At 46.3% G+C, this 13,529-nt stretch overlaps 1 protein-coding gene across 1 annotated transcript; it reads right to left on the reverse strand.

Moving 5' to 3' along the window:
* Window positions 1–9,013: 9,013 nt before the first annotated feature.
* Window positions 9,014–12,726, reverse strand: LOC133343236 (zinc finger and BTB domain-containing protein 39-like). The gene is made up of 3 exons (XM_061552672.1): window positions 12,595–12,726; window positions 9,445–10,565; window positions 9,014–9,410 (listed from the first exon to the last, which is right to left on the reverse strand). Exons 2-3 carry the CDS (start codon window positions 10,539–10,541, stop codon window positions 9,014–9,016), a joined length of 1,494 nt encoding a protein of 497 aa, XP_061408656.1. The 5' UTR covers window positions 10,542–10,565; window positions 12,595–12,726.
* Window positions 12,727–13,529: the final 803 nt, after the last annotated feature.

A 13,529-nucleotide genomic window follows, 5' to 3' on the forward strand; every position in this document is an offset into this window, starting at 1 on the left:
ATCACCACCACCAACATCACCTTCATCACCACCATAAACATCACCACCATCACCACCACCATCACCACCATCATCACCACCATCAACATCATCATCACCACCATGAACATCATCACCACCACCAAAATCAGCACCAGCACTACCATCAACATCATCATCACCATCAACATCACCAAAATCACCACCAAAATCATCACTAGCACGACCATCAACATCATCACCAACAACATCATCACCACCATCAACATCATCAACATCATCACCACCACCAAAATCATCACCAGCACTACCACTATCATCACCACCATCATCACCAACACCACCATCAACATCACCACCACGAACATCACCACTATCAACTTTAACATTACCAGCAATATCAGAATCACAAATTAATATGCTGAAGATAATCATCACTCATGCTCAATTACCACCACCACTATCAATAATTAACTGCCATTGTCATCATTATGCAGAGCGAGAATTCATCTTCATTACGATTATCATCTCTTATAATTATTACAACCATTGATGTTACCAGTCATGATCATCATTTCCAAAATTTGTATTACCCTACCTGGTTATTTAAAACATGATTATCATCCTTATGACCAAGTTTTCATTGTTGCCATCACCATATCTATACCAAAACCGTGACCAGGACAGCCACTGGCTTGCTGGTTTAATTAAAGGATTCGCCAAGAAGACGCATGGGTTGGCCACTGAACACTGCACATAAGCCTCTACAAACATCTACAAACAAATTCTTTGCCTTGCACTTTAAACAAATATATTCAGCAAACACCTTAAAGTGATACGTTTGTGGTTGAAGGGGGAAACGGTTTAGGAATGCTGTTTGGGGATGGTGGCCAAAGTAAGCTCATGGTTAATGTGTTTTGATTGTCTTGCGTTTGGAATGCTATTTGCTGAGATGCTGCTGCCTCTGTGGATAGGTTTTCTCAGTTGCTTAACATGCTAGCTTTCATGTGTCTCAACAAGCAACCTGTTGAGCATATTACTCTGAAATGGCATTTAATATCATACGTCTTAAAGTCGCTTGGCCATTTGGGCTGTTGGCACACGACCGTTTCCTTCACTGATATGTTGAACTTCTTCCTCGCAGTAAGTAGACAACCTCGCTAATCGGAGGCGTGGGAGAAAGACAGCAGACTAAACACTACGTTTTGTTCTAAAAACATGTTGCTTTCAATCTAGATGATTTGAAAGTGCATCGCTCCAGTGGCTTGCTAATATCGCAAGAACGTTCCAGACGGCCGCAGAAGCAAATCTGAGCGCGCGCGATGCGGTGACCGCCAAAGTTCGACGATTAACCGAAAGCCATAAATGTTTCATTTGTGGCAAGCACTGTGTGTAATAAGTGCGATATATCTTGCAATATGCTTTACACTTCTGCATATTCGTCATTTTCTAAATGTACGCAGGGCTTAATTGCAACATGGGAAACAAACTTACACCCGGCACACGACATCAAGTTTATCTCTTAGGGGCCGTCCATAAATGACATCACGCGTTTTTTTGTCCCCCCTCCCCTCGTCACACAACGTCACAGAAAGTCAGACCCCCCCCCCCTCAAATATGACGTCACAAAGCTCTGCCCCCCCAACCCCCCCAAAAACTAAAACATGCTTCAAATCGCTTTAAACTATTGTCATTGTAGTGCGTATTTAATGTTGCGCTGCACTCTGATGTTGTAGGAGAAAACATTTATTAAAAAGTCTATTTAATTAAGTAGAACGTGTTGTCTATATTTATTTAAAGTTGCGAATTTTTATGTGACGTCACATTTCTCAACCCCCCCCCCCCCTAGGTGCGTGACGTCATTTATGGACGGCCCCTTATGGCAGTGACCGGTATTCCCGTGCTTACTCCAGGCGACCTGTAACCCAGACAATGTGAGAAATAATTAAGCCCCGATTACATGCGCGTGTAAAAGTCAATCTTGTTTATAAAAAGTGTTTTAGCAGTAAAAGAGCTGTCAATGTACATGTTTGTATGAAGTTATTTCATCACCGTACGTAGCCGAACCTTGCTAATCGGTGTTCATTACATTTTATGAACATAAATTGGGTAAAACCAATGACCAGAACCGGCCCTAGACCTTTGGGGGCACTAAGCAAAATTTGGTTGGAGGCCCCTTTGATGTATGATTTTTTCACCCACTAGCTCGCAGTGACTCTAGGGGGCCCTCTGCTGGCCACGGGGCCCTTTGCAATTGCAAGGGTCGCTTAGTGGCTGGGCCGGCTCTGCCAATGACATTTATAATAGGTTTTTTTTGGGTTACATCGCGCAAATGTGTCGTTAAACCCGCCACCACCCAACACAACCAACTAGTAAGGGATTGTCACGTAAACAGAACGTGGCCAATTCGTCACTAGTACAGCACTAGTGTGTAGTTTATAGTGTAGTGTATAGTAGTGTATAGTGTAGTATACTAGTACAGCACCCACCGGTGTGTTGGAGAGCCAAGCCACATTTACAATCTGAGTACGACGTTTCGCCAGTAATTACAACCAGCTTCATCAGGCGACAGCCAGATTTGTGAAGTCTGTTTAGTTCCTTATATAGAGGCGTAGATGTGGTGACCACGCTTCTGTGCAAAGTGGGGTGGGATTACTGAGTCAACGTACATGATGCATGTGCATTATGGTCAACCCTTTGATCTTGTCCTTCCTGTATATTGTGTATTAAAATAGCCCTACCAACGGTAATCCTATTAAAGTATGCTGCCCTTTATAGGCAGCCTTTAAATAATGTATTATTTGATGATTCGCTTCCACGCAGCACTAAGGCGGTAGCTTTCCGAACGGTTAAAAATATTTTTTCTTTCAATTTCGATATATTCTCTAATTAGTCTTGGCCAGTAGTAGCTAGCTTTGCACAGAACTTCATACTCAGATTGTGAATGTTGTGGTTTGGCTCTCCAACACACCGGTGTGCTGTACTAGTACACTACACTATACACTAGTGCTGTACTAGTATACTACACTATACACTACACTATACACTACACACGAGTGCTGTACTAGTGACGAATTTGCCACGTTCTGTTTACGTGACAACCCTTACTAGTTGGCTGTGTCGGGTGGTGGCGGGTTTAACGACACATTTATATATTTACGCGATCTAACCCCCCCAAAAACCCCTCTATAATCGATATTGCTCGCGAAAGCCTGTGTTAAACCAACGACGTGTACACAAGTTGTTTTACCTTGTTATCTGATCATAAAATGTGCAGATGCAAATGATTTATAACGCTGGGTTTCTGATTTGGACTAACCAAACCGAACATTCATGTCTCTGCCATGGCACGAGGCGTGGCTCGAAAGGTCCCAGTGGCCTTGTTTTGTCAAAGCAGCATCAGGACTGTGTTGGCATCAATTTAGAAAATACGTTTTACTTCAAACTATTAACACGAGTCAGTTGGGCTCTGTTAAGGACATGTCACTAGTAGGTATGATGGCCGGTGGTCAAGAATAATAATTCATCATGCTTGATAATTACTAAACAAAGCCTTCTTTATTCTGGTTATCTATCTTGTGTCTTTATCTCCCCAGTTACATATTATACTGGTAGGAAGTTCCTGGTTACACCAACCCACAGGGGATTGTGTCCGTCCGTCCGTTGTGCAGGGAGGGGCTGGGTGGGGAGAGGCTGGGTGGGGAGGGAGGGGCTGGGTGGGGAGGGAGGGTGGGGAGGGGCTGGGTGGAGAGGGGAGGGTGGGGAGGGGCTGGGTGGAGAGGGGAGGGTGGGGAGGGGCTGGGTGGGGTGGGGCTGGGTGGGGAGGGTGGGGCTGGGTGGGGAGGGGCTGGGTGGGGAGGGTGGGGCTGGGTGGGGAGGGGCTGGTCACCCCGTGGTGCCCTTATACAACTCAACGTTTAACCTACTCACGCCGGCTTGTGCCCGCCCTCACAGTCGGGCATATTTGCGGAATACACCACGCCGCCGTTGACCCTGCAGGCCATTGACCGAGCAACCCAACGTTCCTACCAGCTCCCTCCGCAGGAATGTGTTTTCCCTCATCCGTTGTTTAAGGGCACCTTATGCATCTAAATTGTTAATGTGTATAGAAAGTGAAGTGTGTCAGTTTAGACAATGACGTTTGATAAAGTCCACAATTCAAAATAAGTGCATGATCCTGGTGTACAGAATTGATAACATTGCATATACTTACATGCCTGATAAAATCAACGGGCATTTTTCCTCACAAAAACATTGTACATCTTCCACAAATATAAAAATTATATAATTTCGAGTTTAATCGCATTTTATTATTTTAATGTAGTACAAATCTGAAGGACTGATCAAATATGCATTTTTCATCGCATGAGCTGTTACAAATTCAGAATATACATTTTCAACTCTCATAACAGTAAAGACAAGTCAAATAACTGTAACTTTCAAATGAGTGCAGATATTTCCGAAGTATATTTTCCCACCACGGCATATACCACCTGCATGAGTTTACAAAAAAATGTAAATTTCGCATATATTATGAATGGGATAAATTCGAACCCAGATTCGATTTAGATTCGTCTTTAGCTCTGAACCGATGCTCACATTCCAACCAGCCCTGTGCCATCTGTAGTCTGCGCGTGAGTGGCCACCATGTCACACCACCTCCGATTAACACGGTTGGCTAAGTACGGTGTGAAAGAAGTTCAACATACATACACTTCCCACCACTTTGAGGTGACTCTCGCTCCACACTTTATTCACTCCCCACTCGTATTCCATGGGCCAAAGCAAAGCATTTTAAAATCCTTTATATTAAGTTCACTTGCTTGCGCGCTTACGACCGTGCAAATCTTTCGGTCGTTTTTTTAACCCACTTCCCGTGATCCAATCGAGCTGACATTTTGCACACAGACTCGTTGTGCGTGACAATTTGTTTTCGTGAAAACATTTTTCCAAAATTTTCCACTTTTTAGGAAAAAAAAATGTCATAATTTAAACTACCAATGTGATAAAAATGAAACTCTTACTCAAGAAAAACAAAAATGAATAATAAAATAAAACCGATGCCACGCATATAAAGGATTTATAGTGAAAAACTTTGTTTTTACGGGTTCATTACCACCCTAAGGTGCCAAAACGTCGGGTTGTAACCAACTGATTTCGAATGGTTATCACATGACTCACTGGCATATGTCTGCAATGTCTTTGAGTTGTGCGCCTTTTGGCGTCATCTGGTCCAACACCATGGGAGACTAGGCTCGAAGAAAATCTGTCTCGGGTGTGGACCAATCAATTTCAAGGACAGTGCATACATTATCAGTTAGGTTTTTTGTTTGCATTCCGACTAATAATCACACCATCCAGCTATGAATGTAATGATTGACACTCTCCATTGCCCCAGGAGTCATTTATCAAGATGCAGGTTACAAATCTGTTTAATATTGTAACTCTTTGGATGGACTTTTACATTGTATTAATGCCCGTCTTATCTGTTGTCTATTTCGCACAATTATCATCAATGTAACGCATTTTAAGAAATTGTTAAAGAACCTCATTCTTACAGGAATTACTTGTATGCATGTTTGCTGAACCTCTTTCGCACCGTACATATCCAACCGTGGTAATCGGTGAAGTATATATCACGAGCACAATCATTTGTTTTGGTCATTTGAAACATACCTTCTACGAGCACAAATATCACAGCCACCGCCATCATTATTACATGCATCATCGGCTGTGGCACAAACGGTCCTCGTATGCACATATCCTTAGCCACGGCTCAGCTCGGGCTTGACCGACTCATTGAGCCAGCTCAAGTCCCCGTTGACCTTGAGCAGACTCTTAACATGGTCCAAGCCATATTCGGGATTTCCGTGATCAGAGCCTGGGCAGAGGACATGGCCGACCCCGCTCATGCATATTTGGAAGCAAACCGAGAGGCTCAAGCCAGAGTCTGAGCCACGACTAAGAGCACGGCCCCGTTGTGTTGCGAATACTCTGTGGATACCCGCGGTGCACTCGGGTATTCAGATGTTCGCGGCTCGCCGTGTCCGAGCCCCCGCCGACTTTCCCACCGGAGGCAACAACAACAGCGGCACCAGCAAAATGACACCGACCACAGCTGTCAGCACAGTCGCATTTCCCCGCCTCCTCAACAGCACTCGTCGTCAGCCACTCCAGCCATCGGCGCGGACCTTCCGACATACCTCCATCGACGTGATATACCTCGTCACTGTCGTTTACAAAAAGCGAAGAGGAGAAATTACGTGAATGTATGCATGTGTGCGTGTTAGTGTGGTGTGAACGTCTACAGGTCTTTGCATACATTATGCATTTGCACGTGTTGTGTGGGTATGCGAATGCACATGCGATGCCACTCATGCTTCCATGCACAGCAAGGCAGTAATTATTAAATTGTGAATTGCAAAATATTCACTTTGTGTTTAATTGAATGGGCCACTTGTTAAAAAAAGTTGTCACCCACCCTTGATAGTATTCTCAGCACTTGTAGGTAGTTTGCGTGTTGTAATTGTACTCGTTTTGTTCTTTGTGAATTGAAGCAGAACACAGTTTGGGTTTGGCCAGATTCGCTTTTAAATGTGGAAGCTCAGCTTCAGGTCGGATTCAATTCGGCTATGATGGTTTCATCCCATGTTCTACCTTAAATAATAATAAACATAACATGTATTCAAAAAACGTCAGTATTTTTTTTTCTTATATTGAATTACGTTCCAGATCTGCTGGCCAAGTATCCATAAAGCGTGGATATTTGCGTATTAAAATATATACAGATACACTGTATAGAGATCATTCATCAAGAGAATGTTGCAATTCGGAGCACAGATGTTTTGCAAAGGTGAAAACAAAGCACACAAAGTACTAAAATGACAAATGATTGAAGCCACACACTTTGCATTCCTAGTCTAACGTGTATCAAATATTTGAGCAGCTATTCCCTCAGATGATCACATATTGGTTAGATGTGCACATTAACACCAATGCATCTCCCAAATTGTGCCTAAAGTATCTTTGCAGATACAGTACTATATAGCTTTAAAGGTTGTGTGCCTTAGCAGTGATGCCTCATCCTACTCACTTGACTATTACCACAAGATAATTAAAATGTGTAAATGAAAAGCAAACCCATTTCATAAAAAAAAATACAGACGGAAAACACAGATTCAACAACAGATAGGTGTGCATTGTACGTACAAAAGCTTCAGCCTTATCCAGACCCCCCAGCTCAAAAGAACTGGATGTGTGGCCATGTTGGTGGCTGCACGTTCAGTTATTTTAAACAGGCGGTCTGCATAAGGCTGAGATAACTTTTGTACATGAAATGGACACTGTTGTGTGCTATTAAATAGACTATAGGAGAGTACACGCACATCAGAATAGGATAGTATGCCCATTTAGGATCAAACTACTGATTTGTTGTAGTTGTTATAACAATGGAAGGAGTTCCATTAAAAAAAAACTGTTTGTCAAGACAATCCTTGAGATACCGAGATGCTCAAATCAGCTTTGTCCACCCACAGTCCTCATGGAGAGGTGCGCATTACATGCTAGGCAGGGATCTTCTGGTGCTTTTCAAAGATACCATTTGGGTACTGAGAGACTATATTCTTGGTTCTTTCGGTAAAGTCACGTAGGAAAAAAAAAAAATTCTCACGACGTTTCGACTGGAACACAAGCAATCATCCTCACACCTTATAACAATGGAAGGAGTTCCATTAAAAAACACACCTGATGATTGCTTGTGTTGCAGTCGAAACGTCGTGAGAATTTGTATTGTTTTATATATATATATATTTTTAATTTCCCTTCTACGTGGCTTTACAGAAAGAACCAAGAATATGAATCCCTGCAGTCACGAAAGCTTTAAATAAAAAAAAACTGAGAGACTGTTTGGAGTTTTCCATTGTCCTGCTGTTTCAGAGATTTCTGCAGACCGTTAACTTACAGAGGCAGAAATTGGGTAACCTGCAAATGGGAGTCAAATAGTTATTTTAGTTAAATATGAAAAGCACACACTCACGTGCATTGCTTTTCTGATTTACTTTATATCAAACATGTAACTAAACATCAGGTTGAGGCATTATTAAATTGTTTGTGAAACGAATAAATAGTATAAATCACTCTCATTTTCAAACAAATTGTCCCGACTAATCCTCGTAGTCCACTCCTGTCCACTGTGAATTGACATGACTCTACCGAAAATAAAACTGACTTCTACCTCAAATCGCTTGCTGAAGCTGCAATTTATGTTTATATACTGAACAAAGCACTGTGTGAAAACGTGTGTACACACAAAAGTATATTAAACGAATAACCCTCGCTTCCACAATTACTGCCAAATTTTATGAAAATATGTGCACTTAAGGAAAAAAAACACATCTTCAGAATTATAAATTACAGATGGAGGGTTGTGCAGTGGCTTCTTTCAATGCCACAAACCGAGCAGCCTGGACTTTGACACCCGATTATGGGTAAGATCAGTAGCGAGCGGCATGGCGAACTAGTTCTGAGCCGAACCTTTCACAACCCGCACTGACCAGCGTGGTGAAGTATGATCAAACATCCCTCCCTCATGGCTCACAAGGCATTGATAGGCCTTAATTCAGAAACTGTATGAAGGGCTGCAACTTATTGTTTATAATTCTGGTGTCTTTGAGGCACCATTTGGAAAATTATTTTAGATTTCTTCTAAGTGTCCATATTTGTGTAATTAAAGCAGTGGTTCTTAACCTGGGGTGCACGCACCCCTTGGGGTGTGAGATGCACTTTCTGAGAACCAAAGGGGTGGAGGCTGCAGTAAAGTTGAAAACCACTCAACTAAAGTGCCTGAATGCCTGTAGCATACACTGGGACAATTTTGTGGAAATCGCTGCAACAGTTGTTGCCCTATTTTCGACTTTATGAACTTATTGATGGGAGTGTGCATTACAAAAAAACAACATCTTGGTAGTGCTGCCTCATATAAGTCACAAAGTTACATCAAGGGCCAGTGTCCAACCCCACAGGCTCCCCTCCCCCATCAGTAGCTGTTGGCCACGGCACTGGCCTGCACGCCGGCCCCGCTGCCCCGGCAGCCTCTCTGGTGCACGATCAAGCGGCAGCGCATCAGGAAGCGCTTGCCGCAAGTCTCGCACTCGTACAGGAAGACGCCCACGTGGAGCAGCGCGTGCTTGATGAGGTTGCTGATGAAGGTCGACTGCTGGCCGCACACGTTGCACAGCAGCGAGGAGGTGTCCACGTGCGTGCGTGCGTGCGACCGCAGCGCCGTCATCGACTTGAACACCATCTCGCCGCACGTCCGGCACCACACCACGTTGTTGCCGGGCGCCAACGGCGTCGCCGATTGTGGCGGCGCCGGCAAAGAAGGAAGAGACGACGGCGACGAGGCCTGCCCCGACCCCCGTCGCCGCGGGGTCGGCGCGCGCCAACCGGCCACCCTGCCACGGCGCCTTGAGCTTCTTGCCGCAGCTCTGAGCGCGGTGCAGAATGAGCCGCTCCTCCGAGTAGAACTGCTTGCGGCAGTCGTGGCAGTGCAGCGCGGTGACGCCCATGTGCAGCACCACATGCTGCTCGGCGTTGCTCAGCAGCCGGAACTTCTTGCCGCAGATCCTGCAGCTCATGGCCGCCACGTCCAAGTGCACGGAGCGCGCGTGCCCCTTCACGCAGTCGTCGCTCTCGCCGATGAACTCATCGCACACCTGGCACGGGATGCCCATCGGGATGTCATCCGCGAACTGTGCATAGGGTTCATTGAGCTGGTGATAACCGATGGGCTTGGCCACGTACGAGTCCGCTTTCACTCGCTCCACCTTGCCGTCGAACATAATATTCAGGTTATCAAATTCTCCGTAAGGCTCTTCAATGTTTTCATCCCCACCATCAGCACCCTCACTTTCCAAAGATTCAATCTTGATTTCACCAACCATTGTGGAGGCATTTCTGATTTTGTCACACCCATCTTCCAATGGTATGGCGTTGTTCATGTTGATGTGTTTTGAAACGGAACAATTCACCAGAACGGGCTTGTCCTCGATGGCTGGCATTGCGGGGACATCTGCATGGTCTTTCTGCCCATCGTTGCCATGTAAATCCTCAGTGAAGCCTCGCGCTCCCTGCGCAATCCTGCCACAGTCATCGCTTTCCATGTCATTCTCAATATCCTCGGCCAAGTTGAAGGGTTTGCAAGCTTCAGCCAGGCAGTCCATCCCGAGGTCCACGGCCGCGTAGGAAAGTCCCCGCATCTCCTTACGGCTCGCACGGATCTGCCCCTTGTAAATGAAGTTCACGACCAACTCGAAAGTCCTCATGGTCAGGAAGTCGACGAGGAAGGGCCCCATGGAGCTGCAGGGCATGTCGAGGAAGAGGCTCCGGAAGTACCTGCAGGTGCTGCTCAGCAAGGCCTTGTGGGCCAGGTAGCGCCGGCTCTGCACCTCCACAACGACGTCGCAGAAGGAGCCCTTCTCGCGCAGCTCGCACAGCTCCCGCAGGAGGTCCGGCACGTGGTTGTTGCTGGACAGCTCGAACATTTCCTCCATATTCTCGGCCATTTCTTCAGACTTTTCTCAAAGAGCCTGTCTGGTAGATGTTGTTGAACACAATCAAAATACAGTGTCATAAATCAACAAAGACGCACACGTTAACATTGTAACAAAAACGTAAACAGTTGCTCATAGTAACATATGGATATCATTGTAAACATGGCATAGACAAATTAGGTCGTCTCACCTCTACCCATTGTAAACAGCAGAAAATGATTTATTGTAATGGATAAAAGCTGTGGCTCTACCAGCCGCAGCCAAAGATAAACTAAAACCAACACACTCAGCTTTCACGAGATAACATTCTGCAGCCACTAAATATTTTACCTGCAGCGATTTGTTACTCGTAAAAACGCTAAAAATAGGCACGTTTGTGAGTCACATTTTAAAGGAATTGCACCTTGCCTGTGCTGCCACGAGCTTCTTCTGAGCCAAACTGCTGCAGGGAAATATTTGGAAACTTGCATCCACCTGATACCTCTGGAATGCTGATTGTATAGTATGACACCCCAGGTCTCCTTGATAAGAGAGACTGAATGTTGCTTCAACGAACCTCCACCACTAAAACGAGCTGCTTGTACGCTATATAACGGATGTATAATTGTATGAGTGGTTCAAGTAATTCCCAGTTGCTGGAGCAGTCACACCTGATGACGGATGCATGTGTTGCTTCCGAAACGTCGTGATTTAATTTAGTTTTATTTTTATTTAATTTTCACCTACGTGACTTTACCGAAAAAACCAAAGAGTATGAATCCTTGCAGTCACGAAAGCTTAAAATCTATAATTAATTCCCAGTTCTTTGCTCACATCATTCCAGGATCATGGCAGCTCACCTCAAGTTATTTGTCAACATACATCTCCATTCATGGAATTTCTCCTACCCATGCAAGTGCCTGAATGCCTGTAGCATCAGCATAGAAGTCTTTCTGCTTGGCCACTTCACACGCATCTTCACTTTATCACGTTGGCAACCCATCTGACAGACACCTTGTTGAAGTACAGATGTGAATGAATGATCGTTTCAACACTCCCCAATGCTCACCGATGGCTCTCCTGAGATCACAGGATCAGTGAGAATCACGCTCTCTGCACTGCCTCATGCTGACCTACGAAAACTGAAGGGCCTACCATATAAAAACAACTTTTTTACCATGTTATTTGTTTGTTTGTATGTTAAACATGTTTAACCAAGATACCTTCTGGAATAAATATATTTATCTAGCGTCAATCGTGCGGTGAATGCCCCACACTGTTAACGCACCCACGCACACACAACCACACGTCACCACAGAATAGAACACGTCCAAGCACAGATCAACACGTCCTGCGGATTATTCATCTCACGCAATTCTTAGCTCCCCGTGGCCACGAAACGGCCACCACGCCTCCCCCCACACACCGACCAGAGTCCGGGCACGCCAACACGAGCTTGTAGGCCACAAGTTGCTGTGAGCGAGCAGCACCTACGAAGGCCGGCACGGCACAGGAGAGAGGGGGGTTGGGTTGGGTGACCAACACTAACGCCCTTTGTTGATAATTAGACAGAAACAACCAGCCCGGTTGGCTACGTACGTTGCGAAATAAGTTCAACATACGTACGCTGCTCTAAGTACTCAATGGAGGCCCCGTAATCAGTTGAGACAATCGCCACCGGTGATGGTCGTGAGTAGGAATTAAACTCGGGTCACCTGGATTCGGAGCGCAGAGCGCCGACTACTGCGCCACTGCTCCGATTCGCCACGAAATGGCGGTGGCGTCACCGAGGCGCGTGTGCCAGGCTAGGTGCACTTCTAGACCACGTGAAGTGTGGTCGGCTCGCCGACAGGTCACGGGGCAGAGCCCGGTGCCATGGGTTCACCGAGAAGATTTCCAGATGCACCCGAACTGAGCTTCCCCACTGCACAACCTCGCTGCGTGTTTAATCGCCGGGCGCTCCGCTTGTTGTTGTGAGCGTCGCTCCCCCCCCCCCTGCTGATGGCGAGGGCGACTGCCTCCAACTGCCCTTCACGATCTTGACACAGCTGGCAAAGAACAAAACAAAGATATCCGCGTAGCTTACACAGGTTGTTGTTGTTGTTTTCGCTGCTGCAAGTGCTGTTAGTGACCGCCTGGAACCACCACACACCACGTGCCACGGCATTGAAACCCAAGAAACCCGAACGCCTCCAGCCGGACAAAGCCTCGCACGGTGATTGGCCCGCGAGTCGATGTTGGCTGGGGGCGTGGCTTCCGCCTGAGGGGCGTGGCTTCCGTCTGAGGGGCGTGGCTTCCGTCTGAGGGGCGTTGCTTCCGCCTGAGGGGCGTGGCTTCCGCCTGAGGGGCGTGGCTTCCGCCGGAGGGGCGGGGCCTGTAACGGAAAGGGGGACGGGGATACAGTACCCCCCCTTCACCAATCCTAAGGGGGAGGGGCACCCCCCTTCACTAATCACAAGGGGGGACACGGGGGGGTCACACAGGGGGGAGGGGCATCCTCATTCACCAATCACAAGGGAGGGCACGGGGGGGGTCACACAGGGGGGAGGGGCACCCTCCTTCACCAATCACAAGTGGAGGGCACGGGGGGGGGGTCACACAGGGGGGTCATCCTCCTTCACCAATCACAAGGGGGAAGGGAGAGGGGCGGAGCGACTTCCATATTTGGACATATTGGTGGTAACCCGGTGTGGCGTAACACCGGGGCCCTCTTAAAAAGTAAAAAAATAGAAAAAAAATTGTTTCAGCAAATGTTTTTTTAATATCAGTCTTTAATTGACCTTGTCGCCAGGTTTGACCAAAAAAAAGGATCAATATTGACCGGTCAATATTTATATCGATCCGTTGAATAATTAATAATCGATTAAACCGTCCTCCCCAAGTCGATGTTAGGGCCACGAGTCCAAATCCTCTGGATTCGCAGAGCGAGCCCAATCGTCATCAGCCGTGGGCTTTGCTGCTATACGGCAAACAAGACTTGCGTTGTCGTGTTCAGGCTGCTCCATCAACATTCTCCTCTGC

The sequence above is a fragment of the Lethenteron reissneri genome, chromosome 17 (assembly GCF_015708825.2).
Source record: "Lethenteron reissneri isolate LAM-NWPU_2019-01 chromosome 17, ASM1570882v1, whole genome shotgun sequence".
Lineage (NCBI taxonomy): Eukaryota > Metazoa > Chordata > Hyperoartia > Petromyzontiformes > Petromyzontidae > Lethenteron > Lethenteron reissneri.

Excerpts from the sequence above, each read along its gene's own strand:
- LOC133343236 (XM_061552672.1), bottom strand. The coding sequence starts at position 10,541 with ATGGCCGAGAATATGGAGGAAATGTTCGAGCTGTCCAGCAACAACCAC. Across the intron at positions 9,411-9,444 it reads AGCTGCGGCAAGAAGCTCAA|GACCCCGCGGCGACGGGGGT; the intron begins GGCGCCGTGGCA and ends TTGGCGCGCGCC.